Source organism: Ylistrum balloti, unplaced genomic scaffold (assembly GCF_031769215.1).
Source record: "Ylistrum balloti isolate Yb309-2 unplaced genomic scaffold, AGI_CSIRO_Ybal_v1 Utg372282, whole genome shotgun sequence".
Classification (NCBI taxonomy): domain Eukaryota; kingdom Metazoa; phylum Mollusca; class Bivalvia; order Pectinida; family Pectinidae; genus Ylistrum; species Ylistrum balloti.
In genome coordinates, this window is record NW_026783061.1 from 79,705 (window position 1) to 100,519 (window position 20,815).

Consider the following 20,815-nt stretch of genomic DNA (forward strand, 5'->3'; position numbering starts at 1 on the left):
ACCGGCTGCCCATTATGTAAATTGGCAAACACACTACACTGCAATCTACTAGTAAACCACAGCGTTGGGACCTTTTCCAACAAATGATCCTTCAGTTTTCAATCTCAGTTGATATCAAGTTACCTTTATTCCATACAGGTTCTCTGTACATGTAATGGTCACCTCTGGTAGTGTAAGTTGGAGGATGATTATACCCGAAAGATTCAGTAATCCTCTTCTGATTGTCGGGCAAAATCTGAAGTGTTTTACATACAATGTACAGTCAAACCTGTTTATAAAGGTCACTAAAGGGAGCAGAAAAATGACTCTTAAAGACATGTGGCCTTTATATAAGAGGTTGAATTACCATGATTAATTGTATTACACCATGAATAAAACATGTGACCTTTATACAGAGGTTAAATACCATTAATTTGATGGTATATATATCTAATTATATGCAAGCCAGGACTGCTAGCATCCTAAGACAAAGTTCATCTTACCTGAAATTTTACATTATAAAAAAATGGAACTTTCGAAAAAAAAAAAAAAAAAAAAACCCACACATACAATATTGAAAAAAGAAAACTGGTAGGTAGGCACTGTGTACGTAGATGATTAGTGTCTGAACCAATGTTCAGACCTAAATATGTATGATTATATAGCTTATTTCTTAATAGTTGTAAAAAGATTATAAATAAATTCATTGCTTAACATCTTTTTAACCATCAATAAGCAATTTAAATTCAAAGCTACCACACTCAGTTTGCCTCGTTATATGAAGCAAATTGCCAAACAACACAGTGACAAGTGGCATCATAGTTATTTCATGCATAACATTTTTGTATTCTTAGAAATAAAAGTTATAACCATACAGCAGTGGATATGTAAACCAAAAGATCTGGAGGACATTCTTCATGGATTGAAATTTGAAATAAACCGTCAGTAGTAAAGGACAGCATTAACAAAGAGTATTGATTTAATCAAAATGTGATGCTGCCTGAGAATATTTTTTTTTCTACTCTAACAGCACATTCATATTCTTAACTTTTTTCATCAATAATTATACACAAATATCACATTAATCATGCTATGAATTCAAATGAACAGTCCTTAACTTTTGACTCTGAATCAGGGCATGGGCTTGTTATTGGACGATGAATCAACATCATACATTGTACTGGAGGTAAAAATCTACACAGGATTTAATTGTGCTATATTCACAATCATTAAAGAAAGTGTGAAATCAAACACCCAGCAGACAATGAATTAATATTTCAGGAAATGTATAACCTGCTATACCAATGTATCCATGAAATTTAATTCCCATGAACAAGCCCATGCATGGTCAACCATGTATTTAAACATTTATATATAAAATGCTTTTTCTTGGAGGTTTCAATTTTTGATACTCTTAATCAACAAATTTCTATGTCCACAAAATAATAAACAAATAAAAACTGACATAGAATTTAGACTGAGTGGAAAGGTGAGCAAGATTTATACACATGATTAAGTACCAATGAAAATGTACATTTTTTTGTAAAACCTCAAAATTTGAGGCGCATCAATATATTCATATATTTTTTACTGTTTACAATAAATACTACAAGAGTATCATTGGCAATGGGCTTACTGCAGGACAAAAATGGTGATATTTGTAGTAATGTAGGTTAAACTGCTGATTTATTTAGCGATCTGGTGCTGTATGGACTCTTCATATGAAGGTGGTGGTCCCTGTTCTGGTCCCCAAAATAGAGTTGTGCTGCCATCCATGTTGATAGGGGGCGCTGTAGGCACTTGAGAACTATGGTTCAGAGATAGGTTAGAATTACTTCTGTGTTGTTGCTCACTACCTCCTTCTTCAATATTTGGCTGATGTTGACGATTAGGTGCTCTATAGTCCCGTCTCCGTGGCGTTTTCTTCTTTTGGTGACAGAAATAACAGATGATAAGGAGAGCAACACAGGCTACTCCACCAATAACAGCGAGGACAATTGCCCAGACCATGGTCACATTACCTCCAACTGTTAAACAAAGGAATAACAGTAAAACACTACTCAATCAATAACAACAACACCTAGACCATGGTCACATTACCTCCAACTGTAAATATAATATTTTCCTGATGAAAATAAAAGCAATTATATGTTACATTACTAAAAACTCAATTACACTGTTGAAACGTTTCGACAAAATGTTTATATCATTCTTTCAATAAAAAGGAAAAGTAAACAAAAGTTTTGATAACAATAGTCAAAACTTGAAATATTCAAAATGAAAAATAAGAGCAATCATTGTTATAAAAATAATGAAATTATTGACCTATGGTTCTTTGTATGTCATTATCTCAACCTTTGAAAAGTTGTGAAAAAATGAAGTGTAACCTATCCTTGTGAGGGGAATGGTCTGTTCGGCCATATACTGGGTATAAGAGCAGAGCTGATGTAGAAATATAGTGATCGGCTATGATAGAACTCAGGGTGTGGTAGGGCATAAAAAACTTTAGACCTTGAAGAATTCTAAAATCACTTCAATCATTTATAATGACCTGGTTTTAAGCAAATTTACCTAATTGTAACCTGATTCTGATGTGATAGTTTACAACCAATGTATGTATGGAGATCACCAGTATAATCTTGTCATCATTTTGTCACTATTTTCCAACTTGGTATACAAATGTTTACTGATCATTTGTCTGATGAAGGTGACAATGTTATCATCAAAATGCCACACATACCAGTTAATTTTCTATTAAACAAGAATTAATGAATATTTAAAAATTATGTATAATGCTATGTTGCTATTTTTGTCTTTTTCAGTTAACTTACCAGAGTCATCATCACTAGCCTCGGGAACAGAATACACTGTTGTTTGTCCAACTGTAAAAAATGATTATAACAACTTGAGTAAAACATATGTACATATATACCTATATATCTATCTAATCCAGATAGGTGACCAATTTATAGATTATTTCTGATATTTTCACAAGTGCAACACTAAAGTGAAAAAATGAAAAGAACCTAGCATATAATGTTTTTTCTTTATCTGGAAATAATTCAGCTGAATCATATTTTAATTATGTTTATCAAATTTCCCAGCTTTTAAAATGGATTTTATTTATTGTACAACTACTGTGTAGTTTTCTCCAATCATGGGACTAAATGTGTCACAAGCATCTAAGGTTTGTGTTGTAATTAGATTAGATTCCATCATAATAACTACCGTAGTTCTCAACTTACATAATTAAATTAATATACTCACTAATTAACAATAACACATCTGATGCTGTACCTGATATGTCCATTGAAACTAAATTGGTATATAGCAGTTTTTTATACTAAAAGTATAACTGACCTGTTATATTAGATTTCTTTTTCTAATTTCAATTTGTACATAAAGGTTTTCATATTTCAACACAGGATATACAAAAGAATAGTTTGTGGTTTAAAAATTGCTGTCATAAAACTTCTGCTAGTAATATTTGACCTACCTCTGGCTTTAGCACACAAGTAGTTCATTTTCTCATTTTCACAATTCTTTGCCACCCAATGCCTGAGGTTAAAATCATGGATGACACAGTCTTTTTCTTTGGACCCAGAAAATCTGTCCATTCTTGAAAATATATAAAAATAAAGCTATACATTAGGAAACAGAGGCCCAAACCTCAAAGATTTCCTTCGAAAGAGCTTGATAACAATAGTTCTGATAAACCTTAAAACATCAAATATCAAGATACAAAAGGTTCATTGTGAGCATTCGCATGGAGTTTCAAAACAGGCTTTAATATTTTTGTACCATTCAATATGTGAAATGTTTGGGTTTATGAAATGGACTTTTTTTGTTTGTGTTTTATTCAATATGTGAAATGTTTGGTTTTATGAAATGGACTTTATTTGTTTGTGTTTTATTCAATATGTGAACTGTTTGGTTTTATGAAATGGACTTTATTTGTTTGTGTATTATTCAATATGTGAAATGTTTGGTTTTATGAAACAGTCTTTATTGGTTTCATTATCAATCAATATGTTAAGTTGTAAATTTTCCCCTTGATCACCTTACTGACATTTGATAGTTATAACATTTTCTTTTGTTCAGGTTCTTTTGATTTCAAATGTGTTATTCATTAAGATTGCAGTCTTAAGTTTGACAAAGGGCTTTAACAGTAACACAACTGAAATAAGTGTAAAGTTTGGCCAAATTGATGAGAAACTTCAAAATGGCACATGACACACTGTCTTGCAATAATGTTTAAATTCTATCACATTTCCTTCAAATGTCTGCTACAATAAATAAGTTTAGCTTGGGACATACTATAAATCACCCCTCAAAGTATTATTTTGCCAGAATTCATGTTTGTTCTGCAACTGAAACCTAAGCCTTATGGTGAAGAGATGGGATTGAGAGTGACTAAAAATTAACAAAACAAACATACTTAAATCATAATTGAAACTTTCACTCCTTACAATTTCATCTGTAACTCAATAAACACTTTTCAGTAAGAGTGACATCATTATGGACTACAAATTAGAGAAAGGCTATTGAAAAATCATCATTATGGACTACAAATTAGAGAAAGGCTATTGAAAAATCAACGTTTTCACTCACTTTTCACTGAGGTAGGTTTCAGAGCCATCTAACCACTGGTAAGTTCCTTCTGTCCTCAAATCATTCAATCCAATCCAAATCTTCGATACCATGGCAATGTTTTCACCAAAGTCTGAAGCAAATATTTAACATCAAAATAACCATGGGGCCTCTTACCCTTTCAATGCTACCATTCATCTTATTTTGTAACAATTTTAGATTAAAAAGAAAAGATAAAACATCAACATCTAGACTCCCACCAATTTCCATCTATCACCAGGTTATCAGCTCATTTTCCAGCAGGCAGAATTTATATATAAACTCTGCCAATGAAACTGAACTCTAATGACACTACTGTGTTGTTATTACCACATGATAAATTTTAATTAAACCATGACTGAGCCTTAATTTTAACCTTAACTATGCAAATATTGATATGGTTATTCTGATAACGGCTAGCTAGCCGAAACATGTCAACCAACAAGAGGCCCAGAGGGCCTGTATCGCTCACCTGGATCTTTATGACCAACTGTACAATATCTGTGCATATGTTCAACAGTAGATGCTTAAAGCAATATGACAAATTACTCCATATGGGTTCTGTCCCTTAGTAGTCAGCCCCCTCATCTGTGCAATTTTGAATTGAGACTTTCTTATGATGTTTCCAGTTAAATGTAATTGATAGCTTTCTTTTAAATCAAGGAAAGAAGATGGTCAAACAATATAGCAGAAAAACTCTTAGTTATAGCTGGACGGAAGACCAAGGACAGCAGAAGCTTACTTGCCCTTTAGATCATTGTTTACAAACACAGATACAACATATTTGAGACTTGTACAAGTCAACAATATATAGCAACAATTAAATATAAAGACAGGAAAAATTAAGGTAGATGTAATTATAAACCACAACTCAAAACCAATAATAAAACGTTTCATACATATCTTTAGTGATGTCACCATGGTCAGTTAAGCCCCGGTTACTGGAGATATACTGATAACAGTTTACTGTATGCCTATAAACACTGCATAGCAAATGGGGTCAACTTAGAATATCCTATTTATTTATGCTATAATTATGAAGAATCTTAAATCAAAATGAAGCTCTTGCAATTCTCTTTCTGATCATGTTTTCTGTATTGTAATGCTGTGAATAGAACATAAGTAACTGGCTAACATGTAGTTTTTCACATTACTTTGTGCAATCCTCTCTGACCTCCAGGGGGCTTGGCCTAATCTATTTTTGGAACATTGTGACATCACAGTGAAAGTTCTTTATAATTTAGTCCAAATTATGTCAAGAAAATTCCCATCCAAATATATTCCTTTAATAAGTCATTGGAAGGTTCTACATATTTGTATATAAGCCTTAGAGAAACTTCTACTGGCCAAATATGATAGCCTTTGGTCAATCACAGGTGTTGTCAATGATTTTACCAAAGGGCCGGATTCCAAAACAGCCCCTTCTCTGATTCAAATTTCCTGTTGGTGGTGCATTGCCCATGCCCTTGTGGTCATAAATCTATAAAGTATAAAGATTTAGGTAACTTGGTTTGTTTTTTATGGCTCCTCAAAATTGTACCTTTCAGAAGCTGTCTAAGTGTTGATAAAATGTGCATGTTATATAAAATATTAATGAAAATCTAATCAAGTGATAGTCACCGTAAAGAATACATTCATGGCATGATTGTGACAAAAAATCATGTTTCCATCGTGCCATTTGGCTGTTTTATGGAAGAAACAATCTCAAAAATGCCATTTTCGATAATAACATTTTAGACACAAAAACTGTGTTTTTTAGAGAATACACCCTTTTATGGGCGTTGGATGCAAACCAATTTTTATCCTATTAAATAGTACGTAATATGCTATTGATGAGAGGAAAAATCATCAAAATGTAAGTGGTGGAACATTTTCAAATGTTGGGTTGAATTAGCCTATGGTTGAATTGCCGATTTTCGAATTTCTTTAGATAATTAACAAAAAAACGAGAGTATTTGCTCGGTATGTTGAGAATATGTACACAGATATGAAAAAAAGTGAGAGAAACACTTTTTCATAAAAATATCCAAGATGGCTACTTCACAAGTCCCCGTGGTTGAAGACATTGGCTGACAAATAGACAGAACAACAAACAAAACATGTTCCTTATGATTTTGGTTGGTTTTCGCATTTACGGGAGTGTTCATAGCTACGGGTGATTGTATAATACCTACATTTATAAGTTTGGTTAGTCACATGGTAACGGGGATCTTTCATATCGAGCCCCAAACATCGGGTGAAACGGTGAACTGTATCCAAACGTTATATTTCGTTTGGCTTTTGTGTCGAGAATGTATTTGACATCGGAGAAGGTCTGGGGAGTGCTGTTAAAGCCACACCTCATAATCTCCGTCATCACTTAAATGTTCGGCGATGTAATCAGGAGCCAGAGATATCTGATACGTTCCACACGTAATGGTTCTCAAGTAATCAAGATCGAGACGGGGAAACAGTACGGAAGATGCATCCATCTTGACAAACTCTGACCTTGCCCATCTAGATAGATCCGGATCTATCTTGACTCTCTGAGCTAAACCATTTGGTGTTGTCAAAAGGTCCTTCATACGTTCAGCCATTAGCCTATCTTTGGCATCTCTCTCTGGAGATCTCTGGTAGATCGGTCCTCTAATACCATTCAGACAGGCTGTGACGGTTCGAAGCAAAGCCTCAATGACATTGATAAAGCTGTTAGACACCAATTGCGTTCGGAAGAACGTCCAGTGTTTCTGACGACCATGATAGGATTCCACAATCCACCTCGATTTGGTGATAGTTCTGTCAAGATTTGCTTGGACGTCAGAATGTTGACTTTGACCGGGTTTCAGGTATGACGGCATGCTAGCATTGAGGCCAGAGGCTTCGAGAACTGGTAGGACATCTCTAAAACCTCGGTCAACGACAACGTTGTCGTCTGGTTGTAGCCAAGTAACTAGCTTGTCCATGACTTTTTTGTAATTGTAGCATCATTTTCGCTGCCAGTGAATGGTCCTACGGTGTCCAGAATGTAGCCATCTGGTAAGGCGATGCTCATGAATTTGTCATAGTTTCTCTTCTTCTGGCCACAGTAGGACATTCTCTGGAGCTTGTGGTCGGAGCTTTTCTGGATATAAATATAGGTGCAATCTAATATGGCAGTGGCTTTATCTCCAAAAAATGCTTCTGAAAAGACAGTATTGTGCCCAAGGAATTGTTCTCTTGTCAAGTGATCCGGACCTAGAAATTGTGGGACTATCGATGTGTCTAATGCCTGTACTATGGAGTGGAAAGTTTTGGACACACTTGACTTGGAAATTCCAAAAAGAGAAGAACACTGACTCTAGGAAATGTCAGTTTTCAGTTTTACCTAGAACAGTAATAGAGCATCGTGTGTAGTCTTGGTATATATACCAGATGAAAGATATGGGGAACAGTGCAAGTGGATTTCGAGGAACTGATCTTTGGACCAACCTGTCCAGGCCATGCATGCCGAGTCATCAAGAGAAGAAAAGCTTATTGTAAACGCAGACTGGTTCTGTGAAAGGACGTGCGACACCTCGAGGAGGTCATTAATGATTTCGGACGATTTTGATGGTAACTGAGATTCCAAGGAACCTCTACCATCAAGGACAACCTCTGTAGACGGATCTAAGTCGTTACCAATAAGGTGAATGGAGCAGACGCGGGATGAGGTGGGACACCACAGTTTGTGTGAATAGTTCAGGTGATGTCTTGCACGTTTTGGTAAGACTGATGATTTTGTTCCATTTTTCGGAAAGGTAATAAGACAAAGACAGCATTTTTTGTGTGAAGATGATACATTCAAAAGATCATGAAGGGTCAGCAACGGCAGTATATGGGACGGGGAGTCGTCTTCTTCCTCTATTTCCTGGTTCTGCTCGGGTTCAGGTTCAGGCTGATTTTTGTTCTGAAGAAACTTCATGTAGCACTTCTGGCAAATAAATGCTTGTTCCTTTGCTGACATCAATCCTTGTTGCACCAGCGTATCTAGGAGCCATTTATATTGTGGACTATTTACATTGCGTGCACTTCTGTTCTTATTGCCACTACATTTCTTGAAGTATACTTGACACTCTTCTCCAACACATTTACCCTCCATCTTGAAACAATAACGATTGGTTTATGAAGCGTTGATAAAGTAACAAAATAGCAAGCCACCGATGATTGCTGTAAATAGCTAATACTTAGTAGTTTGGTACAATTATGTGAAAATGTGTGATAAATAACGAACGACCAATTACACAAAATAACAAGACAATATAATAAATCACATTCAATACCTCCAAGAAGCGCAGAAGTGATTGATTACTTAGAACAAAATAAAGTATTTCATATGGATAATCTATCTATTCGATGTGGCGTGGTCGGCAGGCACAAAGAAAGTGAGACAAGTCAGGGTCCCAACCCTGACAGAGCCACAACGCTTTGGAGATGGGACAATAAAACAAGGAAATTGAGACAAGAATAGCTAGCATCGAGTGAATGATTTCGTAAACGTATAGACAAAGACCAGAAAATACGGATAAATGTACAAGGCCACACGCTCAGAAAATTCAGAAGAGGACAGCTTGAGATAGAACAGTATTCATGTATCAGGGTGTCCTCAGTGTAAATCTTTATATCGATACTATTTATTTAGTCGTTACACATCATAAAACTGTCATGAAAATATCCGCTCTGATATTCAATATAAAAGTTTGTATATAATAAGCTATATAATTGGGTTTCAGACAAGGTTGTTACTCATTTCCCCTTTTCTTTCAATTTACAACCACATTCAGGCGGCGATATGAGAACGTTCCACCACATGGAATTAGCTGATTTTTGGTACACATATGAAACAAGTAAAGCTCTATCTGATTTTCTGATGGAAATTTGCATCCAAAACTATATAACGGGAGAAAATTGCAAATCTATGGCATTTTTCTTCATCATTGTGTCTCTGCAAGTGCATTTTCATCCGAGAATATTTTTTTTTTATGTTTTATGAATAAACACGATGTTTTGGAAATATTTATCAAAAGAAATTTATACTATGTTGCGAATTACAATTTCGTGATAACCTTCTTTTATTTACGAACTTATGTCTTTGATGCTGAAATTGACAACTTTATAAAAATACATTTTCACTGAAATTATGAAATCTGGTTGTCGGAAAGGTGTAAAATTATTTTTCGGAAAAGAAAGTTGAGCTAGATAAGAAATTATACGGGGGCAGGCTCCTATGGAGAATTAACATTACTGGAAACAGGCCCTTTAACCCCAGTGACTTTAAATAATTTTTTTATAAATATTATGATTTTAGGCCTTTTGGTTAAACAGAAGTTGTTCAAAGGTTTAACACATTTGACCATTGTGACTTTGAATACCGGTATGGGTCTTTTCTCAAATATTATTGAGAACCTGATTTGGAATAATATCACTATCCTAGATATCTGGTTGGTCAGAAAAAGTCATTTTAAGGTTTTTAACACATTTGACATCTGTGACCTTGAATATGGGTCAAGGTGATCTCTTTTTGCAAACTTTCTTGGGCTTGATAAAAGGAACATACAGGCAAAATATAATGATTCTAGGCTTTTCGGTATTTCAGAAGGAATCGTTTAAATGTTTAAACACATTTGACCCCTGTGACCTTGAAGATTGGTCAAGGTCATTTCTTTTAGCAACTTTGTAGGACACCATTAGAGAAACATAGAAGCCTAATATAATGATTCTAGGCCTTCCAGTATTTGAAGAGAAATCATTTGAAAGTTCTAACATATTTGACCTCTGTGACCTTGAATATGGGTCAAGGTCACTTCTTTTTACAAACTTTGTTGGGCTTCATCAAAGGAATCTTCCAGCCAAATATAGTGCTTCTAGGCCTTCCAATATTTTGGATGAAGTCGTTTGAAGGTTTTAACACCTTTGACCTCTGTGACCTTGAATATAGGTCAAGTTTATTATTTTTTGCAAACTTTGTTGGGCTTCATCAAAGGAACCTTCCACTTATATATAATGATTCTAGGCTTTGCGGTATTTTGGAAGATGTTGTTTAAAGTTTTTAACACATTTGACCTCTGTGATCTTGAATATAGGTCAAGGTCATTTCTTTTTACAAATTTTGTTGCGCTTCATCAAAGGAACCTTCCAGCCTTATATAGTGATTCTAAGCCATCGGGTATTTTGGAAAATGTCATTTAAAGGTTTTAATACATTTCACCTCTGTGACCTTGAATATGGGTCAAGGTAATTTCTTTCAGCAACTTTGTAGGACAGCATTTAAGTAACATAGTAGCTTAATATAATGATTCTAGGCCTTCCAGTATTTGAGGAGAAATCGTTTAAAGGTTTTAACACATTTTACATCTGTGACCTTGAATACAAGTCAAGGTTATTTTTTTTGCAAACTTTGTTGGGCTTTACCAAAGGAACCTTCCAGTTATATATAATGATTCTAGGCCTTCTGGTATTTTGGAAGATGTTGTTTAAAGGTTTTGACACATTTCACCTCTGTGACCTTGAATATGAGTCAAGGTCATTTCTTTTTGAAAATTGTGTTGGGCTTTATTAAATAAACCTTCCAGCCAAATATAGTGATTCTAGGCCTTCTGGTATTTTGGGAGATGTCATTTAAAGGTTTTAATACATTTTACCTCTGTGACCTTGAATATAGTTCAATGTTACTTTTTTTTCGAAAAATGATTATTGGGCTTCATCAAAGGAACCTCACAGCCATATATAATGATTTACTGGTACATGATTTTGTATATGTATACTCCTCGTGTACTGGTACATGATTTTGTATGCTCCTCGTGTACTGGTACATGATTTTGTATACTCCTCGTGTACTGGTACATGATTTTGTATACTCACTGATACTCTCCTGGACCCAATTTGTACTGGTACATGATTTTGTATACTCCATATATCTGCTTTTGTACTGGTACATGATTTTGTATACTTCGTGTACTGGTACATGATTTTGTATACTCCTCGTGTACTGGTACATGATTTTGTATACTCCTGGTACATGATTTTGTATTGTACTGGTACATGATTTTGTATACTCGTGTACTGGTACATGATTTTGTATACTCCTCGTGTACTGGTACATGATTTTGTATACTCCTCGTGTACTGGTACATGATTTTGTATACTCTCGTGTACTGGTACATGATTTTGTACTGGTACATGATTTTGTATACTCCTCGTGTACTGGTACATGATTTTGTATACGTGTACTGGTACTCGTGTACTGGTACATGATTTTTGATACTCCTCGTGTACTGGTACATGATTTTGTATACTCCTCGTGTACTGGTACATGATTTTGTATACTCCTCGTGTACTGGTACATGATTTTTATATACTCCTCGTGTACTGGTACATGATTTTGTATACTCCTCGTGTACTGGTACATGATTTTGTATACTCCTCGTGTACTGGTACATGATTTTGTATACTCCTCGTGTACTGGTACATGATTTTGTATACTCCTCGTGTACTGGTACATGATTTTGTATACTCCTCGTGTACTGGTACATGATTTTGTATACTCCTCGTGTACTGGTACATGATTTTGTATACTCCTCGTGTACTGGTACATGATTTTGTATACTCCTTTTTCGTGTACTGGTACATGATTTTGTATACTCCTCGTGTACTGGTACATGATTTTGTATACTCCTCGTGTACTGGTACATGATTTTGTATACTCCTCGTGTACTGGTACATGATTTTGTATACTCCTCGTGTACTGGTACATGATTTTGTATACTCCTCGTGTACTGGTACATGATTTTGTATACTCCTCGTGTACTGGTACATGATTTTGTATACTCCTTTTTCGTGTACTGGTACATGATTTTGTATACTCCTCGTGTACTGGTACATGATTTTGTATACTCCTCGTGTACTGGTACATGATTTTGTATACTCCTTTTTCGTGTACTGGTACATGATTTTGTATACTCCTCGTGTACTGGTACATGATTTTGTATACTCCTCGTGTACTGGTACATACATGATTTTGATTTTGTATACTCCTCGTGTACTGGTACATGATTTTGTATACTCCTCGTGTACTGGTACATGATTTTGTATACTCCTCGTGTACTGGTACATGATTTTGTATACTCCTCGTGTACTGGTACATGATTTTGTATACTCCTCGTGTACTGGTACATGATTTTGTATACTCCTCGTGTACTGGTACATGATTTTGTATACTCCTCGTGTACTGGTACATGATTTTGTATACTCCTCGTGTACTGGTACATGATTTTGTATACTCCTCGTGTACTGGTACATGATTTTGTATACTCCTTTTTCGTGTACTGGTACATGATTTTGTATACTCCTTTTTCGTGTACTGGTACATGATTTTGTATACTCATGTACTGGTATATGATTTTGTATACTCCTCGTGTACTGGTACATGATTTTGTATACTCCTCGTGTACTGGTACATGATTTTGTATACTCCTCGTGTACTGGTACATGATTTTGTATACTCCTCGTGTACTGGTACATGATTTTGTATACTCCTCGTGTACTGGTACATGATTTTGTATACTCCTTTTTCGTGTACTGGTACATGATTTTGTATACTCCTCGTGTACTGGTACATGATTTTGTATACTCCTCGTGTACTGGTACATGATTTTGTATACTCATGTACTGGTATATGATTTTGTATACTCCTCGTGTACTGGTACATGATTTTGTATACTCCTCGTGTACTGGTACATGATTTTGTATACTCCTCGTGTACTGGTACATGATTTTTTATACTCCTCGTGTACTGGTACATGATTTTGTATACTCCTCTCCTTTTTCGTGTTCTTGTAGATGATTTTGTATACTCGTGTACTGGTACATGATTTTGTATACTCCTCGTGTACTGGTACATGATTTTGTATACTCCTCGTGTACTGGTACATGATTTTGTATACTCCTCGTGTACTGGTACATGATTTTGTATACATGATATACGTGTACTGGTACATGATTTTGTATACCACTTTTCATGTCAACAAGTTAAAAAAACCCAGATATTTTGCCATCCTTGAATCTCCAGGAGTTACGATCACTTTCGCTCTTTGTTCCCTTGGAACATGTCTTGGGGAAATTGCAGGCACAAGTGAAGTAATCTTATTGGTTCCAGGAGAAAAAAAACTGACCAATCACAGACTGATATGCTCTTTTTGAAGATTACAAAGGAGAGACACCCAACTTCAAAGCCATAACAATATACTGATACATGACCTCGAGATTCTTTTGATATACATCAAAGAATCAAATTAGTATTTTCGTCTTGCCACAAGGAGTCACACATGGAACCTTAAAATTTAGCAATGACATGTTCCAGGGATGCTGAGAGTGAAAAGTTATCATATACATTATCTCTGGAGGATTGAGGATGATACTTTGCTAGGTATATATAGAGAGTTTAGAAGATCATTATGAAATTTTATGACAATTTATATTACATGTAGCACTTGTGAATCTTCTAACTTCACCTTGACATAAACGCTTTAAGTAAAATTGCATTTAGAATTTTTTTATGAATATTGGCTTTCATAATGTAGCTTTCTTTACCTATAAAAACTAAACTTTGAGGTTTATAGACTCAACTCATATCATTGAAAAATCACTTTAAATTCTAATTATTCAGAATTAGAATTAACTTACCATATATTTCGAAATCAAGAGTGACCCCAGCGTGCTCGTAGAAGTTTTTATCGTTGGATGTGAAGTAAAGGTAAAAATACTGACCACTGCTGAGCAACTGGTACGGGTTGGTACTATAACAGATATCTAGTAATAATTTAGCAGATTTGGTCTGACCTAGAATCACAAAAAAAAAAAAAAAAAGAACAAAGACAAAGTATAAAGGAATCCTATGACAAAGGCAAGAGTTGATATAATATCATTTCATGATGGTAGACGTAAGTGTGAAATTTTTGTATTTGTTATTCTTAATGTTGTTGAGTTTTGTTGATACATGTATTACGTTAATCAAGGATTTAACCTTATGCATCATATACAATTGAGAGACACATAAATCTACAACATTACAGTAGATTTTTCTGGTGAGTCCAGAGCACCATCTGTAAGATTTTGATAAGCCCACAGTTACCGAGAGATATAGACAAATGATGCAAGTCTCACTGGAAAAGCTTGAGTCCAGGAGTCAAGTTATTGAGTCCCAAAAATCACTGTAATAAAGTGACACAAAAAGGGCCACAAGGATATAAACATATATGAATAATGTCAATTTATATTGTCCTTGTTAACTCTATACAATATACTGACCATCTCTGATCGACAGGTGGTCGTATCCACTACACAATGCATAGGAGGCTGCCCATTGAAGATCAAGATTTGATACCGTCAGTTTGATTCGTTTGCCAACACCTGCATCAATGATCCAGCCACAGCCCAGATTATCACTGTAGTGACTTTCCCCAATCTGACGGGTAATGATGCTGCCTTTGTTCTGTTCTGATATCCTCCTGATGTTGCCATTACTACAGAAAAAGGTCACTTTGCTTTTGCCTATTAAAACAAACAATAAAACAAATCATCAATCAGCATTAAATGGAGAACACATTGAATGAAGAACACATTGAATGGAGAACACATTGAATGGAGAACACATTAAATGGAAAACACATTAAATGGAGAACACGTTGAATGGAGAACACATTGAATGGAGAACACATTAAATGGAGAACACGTTGAATGGAGAACAAATTAAATGGAAAACACATTGAATGGAAAACACATTGAATGGAGAACACATTAAATGGTGAACACATTGATTGGAGAACACATTAAATGGAGAACACATTGAATGGAGAACACATTGAATGGAGAACACATTAAATGGTGAACACATTGATTGGAGAACACATTAAATGGAGAACACATTGAATGGAGAACACATTGAATGGAGAACACATTAAATGGTGAACACATTGATTGGAGAACACATTGAATGGAGAACACATTGAATGGAGAACACATTAAATGGTGAACACATTGAATGGAGAACACATTAAATGACAGTAAAGTCTGTATAATCAAGTCTTTTTGTCACTTCAAATTTCTTTTTTCTCTTCTTCAAAAAATTACTTTTTTTGTAGGCACTTGATTTCCAAGGTAATTGGTACATGGAAATTAACTAAAACATACTAAGTATCATGCATGAATGCACACTGCAGATTAGGTATCATTGACAGTTAGTAAGCAGATTACAGGTCTATTCCCCTGGGTTTGTATAACCATCATGACAGGAAATAACAAACTTATTGACATCAATATGTAATGAACTTATTTAGGGCATTTAAGCATAAGTATGAATTAAGCAGTTAAACTGGTTGATCCGGTTGAACCTACAAGAACAAGGCCAGGTACAGATAGGGACCAAGGCTGGATTGTGGAATATTTGGCACAAGCAAGTTAATTTCAGCTGTACATGTCCGAAATTATCTTGCTGATTATCATCAGTGTAGTCATATATTTCTGGGAGCTATAAAGTATGATTGAAATGGATGGTATCTTGATTCTAGTTAATTGTATTATGTTTGACAGGAAATTCTGAAACTGTATTTTAAGCTTTACATATATCAGGTCCAACATCCGGTACATGTGCGTTCATGTGTAGTGGTAATATTCAGACCATATGAATTGTTTCAACCGGTTACACAAATACAGACTTTGTGTTTGGCACTCATCATATTTTGTAAATCAGTGTATACGTATGCATGTACATTGTATATGTATAGTGATAACAATGTTGTCATGCTCTGGTGAATCATATAGCTGATATGATTATTAACAAGAGATCCCAGAGGAATCTTGGCACCCACCATTGTTTGATCTATATACACTGTGGAAGTTGGATGTTTTCCTTTATTTCTTGTCTCTGTTTTTGCTCTTAATAATAAGACATTTGAACATTCCTTTGCAGAAATAGCGATGATAATCGTAGCTGCCAAATCCAAAATGGTCACCTGGAACCCATATTGTTTATTCTGATCAGTCATAAGAAAACAAACGAGCACAAGGAGAGACCAAAGGGAACGTGTGAACTTTGAGATATATCCATTCAGTACTTCTTAAGAAATAGCAATAACATTCTTTATTGGCAAAATTCAAGATGGTTGCCTGTCAGCTATTTTGTTTTGCTTGGCAGTCGCAGACTCAAACAGGCACAACTAAGGACCTAAAGGAACCAGAAATTTGAGAAAGATCTACATAGTAGTTCACAAGAAATAGTGATAACAAACTTTCAAAGTTAAAATAAAAGATGGCTGTCTCTCAGAACAAAAATCAAACTGGCACAACCAGGGACCAAGGGGAACCCAATATGAAATATAAGAAAGATCCATTAAGTTCTTCTCAAGAAACAGCAATGACAAACCATTAAGTTCAAACCCAAAATCAAATGGGCACTACATATGAAAGTTTAAAAGAAATAGTGATAGCAACCTTTCAAAGGTCAAATACAAGATGGCAACCTGTCAGCCATTTTGTTTTTTAATCCAACCCAAAATCAAATGGGTACAACTAGGGACCAAAAGGAAGCTAAATATGGAATTAGCGATTACAAACTTTCAAAATCAGCCATTTTGTTTTTCTGATCAGTCTCAAAATACGATGGGCACAACTAGAGACCAAGGGGAACCTACATATGAAATTTGAGAGTGATCCATTGGTTACTTTTCAAGAAATAGCAATAACAATCTTCACTGAAAAAATCCAAGATGGCTACCTGTTGGCCATATTATTTTTTTGATCAGTCACAAAATCAAACAGGCACAACTAGAGACCAAGTGGAACCTACATATTCAATTTAAGAAAGTTCCATCCAGTACTTTTCAAGAAATAGCAATAACAAAAATTGTTTACAGACATACAGACCACGGATGCAGAGCGATTTGAATAGCCCAATGATGATGGTGGGCTAAAAGTTCACATTTATCTCATAGTATATATATACCATAATTACAATATTAACACTGAGTACTTAAAAATCTAGTCTCACAAAAAAACGCAACAAACATTTCTAACACTCAAAATAATACTGACATTTAGTACACATGTTTTCATCTAAGAGGACATGGCTGTCAAGTTTTCAAAAGTTTATATTTAATCTACAGGTGACCGGGAAGTTGGAGAAATCAAATGTTAATATTAGTGGACTTTACAATAATCACTGATACCTAGAATGAAATTGTTGTATAATTACTCACCAGGAACAACAAAGGCAAGAAAGGCTAGTGTCAAGAAAACAACATTCTGCAATTCCAGACAGATTCTGTAATAAAATAAAGTTTCAAATAAAAACAAGCAAATAAAGACAAGAGGCACACAGGCCTTAATGGTAATCTGACTACAAAAACTTTCAGCAGGGATAAGGGTTATTTTTTTTTCCTATGAATGAAATCTTACTAAGAAGCACTGTTTTTCCATGATGCAGATTGTTAATTTTGGTGAGGAGTAGGTAACTGTAACCAATGTAACCTATTTGTTGACAGTGAAGCTGGAGCTCAATCCAACTGATGAAACTTGAGAAGTCTGAAATAGTTGTTGCACAGGAAAACCATAATTGCATGCACAATCATGTTACAAAGCCGCCTCCTCGACTGTGACAAGGTCAAAAAATAACAACACTTTGTTGGCTACCTTTCCTTAACATTCCCAACAATTTTTTAGCTCAATGGCACCAGTGTAACTGGAGAAGAAGTCAAAAATACGTTATTCAAGATGGCAGCCAATTTAGATTTCAGATATACCCGAAATATAACAACACTTGGTCAGGACCATCTCAGGATCATTTCCAATACCCTTAAATCTTTATTTACTGTAAATTGATACGAGATTCACAAGGGAACTTAGGACCTACCATTGTTTCATCTTCATTTGTTCTTTAAAAGTTGTCTCTTTTCCACCATTTTTATTGTCTCCTCTTATTTGCTCCTAATGATTTGAAATTTGAGAATTCCTCTCCAGAAATAGCAACAACGAACTATCAAATACAAGATGGTCACTTGCTTAATGGACCAAGAAATCTAGATATAAAATTTGTGAAAGATTCATCCAGTGCTTCTAATGAAATAGTGATTTGAACTTTCGATGACAAAATCTTAGGTGACCCAATGCCATCAGGTGTTTTGTTTCTCTGATCTGACTGACTATTGAATTGAAACAACTGAGAACAGAGAGGAACCTACATATGAAATTTGTTACAGATCCATCCAATAATTTCAAATAAATAGTAATAACAATCCTTTGTTGTCAAAATCCAAGATGGCAATCTGTCAACCATTTTTATTTTACTAACAGACTCAAAATTGCATTGTAAAAGGGCAAAACAAGAGACCAAGGAAAGCCTCCATATGAAATTTGAGACAGATCCATCCAGCACTTTCCAAGAAATAGTTATAACAATATTTCATTGCTAATACAAGAAGACCACCTATCAGCCATTTTGTTTTTCTGATCAGTCCCGAAATTACATCGGCACAACTAGACACCAAGGGGTACCTACCAGGTACATATGAAATATGAAAAAGATCCATGCAATATTTCTCAATCCAAAGCGATAACAAACTTAGTGTCAAAATCAAAGATGGCCACCTGTTGGCCATGTTGTTTAAATTCAGTTCTATACAAAAATTGTCAAGTACTTCCCAAGAAATAGCGATAATCACTATTTGTCATCAAAATCCATTTATCGAAGGTGGCTGGCTGCCTGTCAGACATTTTTTTCTGATCAGACTTGAAATCAAAAGGGAACAACTAGGGAGAAAAAAAATGTGAAATTTGAGAATAAACATTCAGAGTCATAATCCAAGATGACCACCAGGCAGCCATTTTGCTTTCAGATTAGTCTGAAAACTAGAAACCAAGGGGAACCTACATATGAAATTTGAAAATATCCATGATGTGCTTCTTCAGAAAAAGCAATAACTGATGTGGACATTGATGTTGGTAGGCTAATCAAAATTCATGACAACAGAATTGGGTACTAGAGTGTGTACAGGCAGGGACGTATAATACGTCCCTGGTACAGGTATAAATTTCAGTTCAGACAAAAATCAAAGTGAAAGTTTTGTCTGAAAAGGACAACATCAAAATATAACTATTTTTCTTCTTCCTTTATTCTGTGTTATAAAGATGTGGTACACTTATTTCTTAAGGGTGTGGCCATGGGTGATATTTTTGTTCATAAGTTTACCCCATTATAAAGGTTTTAATTAAATTTAAAAAAAATACATCCTTGATAAAGTTGGTCTTGTCATGTTGAAGCGGACAATGTGGGGTTTTATTTTTTCAGATTAAAATTTTAGCTTTTTGTCTCGTATCTATGTCTACACACCAAAATCTAGCTTTACAGGCAGTTAAAATTTTCACAGTGTTTACACGTCATGACTCATGTTGTGAATGGTTTCAGAGTTGGAATCTGCTGAAATGTAAGTAGTTCGTTACCATGCCAGTGTTGTTGACTTAAAGACAGGTGTTCAGAAATTAATTTCTTCCATAAATTTGTTGTATTAGGTTCGAATTATCAGTATTTTTGCATTCTTCGCATCTTTTGAGTTGGTAACCATGGCAATCACATGTCGGAAATCAGAGGAAATTTTTGATTCACACAAATATTACCTCTCTTCTATTAATGTAATTAATATGTAGTTTATATATATATACATTTAAGGTCGTATTTTTCATAACCAAACTGCTATACCTGTATATCTCAGTAATTTCAGGGAAATTGCAAATTAACCATTTTCAACTACCATACGTCAGTCTACGAGTGTGAATCATTTCGAAATGGAAGAAAATTAACCCGAAACAGATATTTAATATTTGGATATTTACTATTCTTCATGTGGTTGATTTGTTTTAAACTTACCCATTCATAATTTGTTCCTGTATCAGTAGTTTTTCGTATACTTCGTCTCTTTTCCGGGTATTTCGCAAACTCTGTTTTGAAATTGATCTTTTTTCACAGAAGAGTTCCCCGAGTTGGAACTCTCCAAACGGAGGAACGATTGTAAAGCGGGAAATGCTTTTGGCGGGAATAAGTTTTGCCTTTTTAAACGAGTATTTCAGCCAAAACAGAAATACTGCCATTTTTCACACCCGTCAAGATTGTAGCGGAATACTATGGTATGGCCTTTACAATGCTTTTACCAAATTTTACATCGATTAT

General features: G+C 34.9%; 1 protein-coding gene across 1 annotated transcript; it reads right to left on the minus strand.

Annotated features, from left to right (window-relative positions):
* Window positions 1-1,665: 1,665 nt before the first annotated feature.
* LOC132564446 (uncharacterized) lies at window positions 1,666-20,578 on the minus strand. The gene is made up of 10 exons (XM_060229100.1): window positions 20,516-20,578; window positions 17,853-17,917; window positions 14,908-15,150; window positions 14,284-14,439; window positions 7,065-7,252; window positions 6,004-6,088; window positions 4,591-4,702; window positions 3,476-3,597; window positions 2,811-2,861; window positions 1,666-2,006 (listed from the first exon to the last, which is right to left on the minus strand). The coding sequence occupies exons 1-10, from the start codon at window positions 20,521-20,523 to the stop codon at window positions 1,666-1,668; spliced, it is 1,371 nt and encodes a 456-aa protein (XP_060085083.1). The 5' UTR covers window positions 20,524-20,578.
* Between the last annotated feature and the right edge of the window lie 237 nt (window positions 20,579-20,815).

Excerpts from the sequence above, each read along its gene's own strand:
- LOC132564446 (XM_060229100.1), bottom strand. Across the intron at positions 15,151-17,852 it reads TCTTGCCTTTGTTGTTCCTG|GCAAAAGCAAAGTGACCTTT; the intron begins GTGAGTAATTAT and ends TTGTTTTAATAG. Across the intron at positions 2,007-2,810 it reads GGCTAGTGATGATGACTCTG|TTGGAGGTAATGTGACCATG; the intron begins GTAAGTTAACTG and ends TTTGTTTAACAG.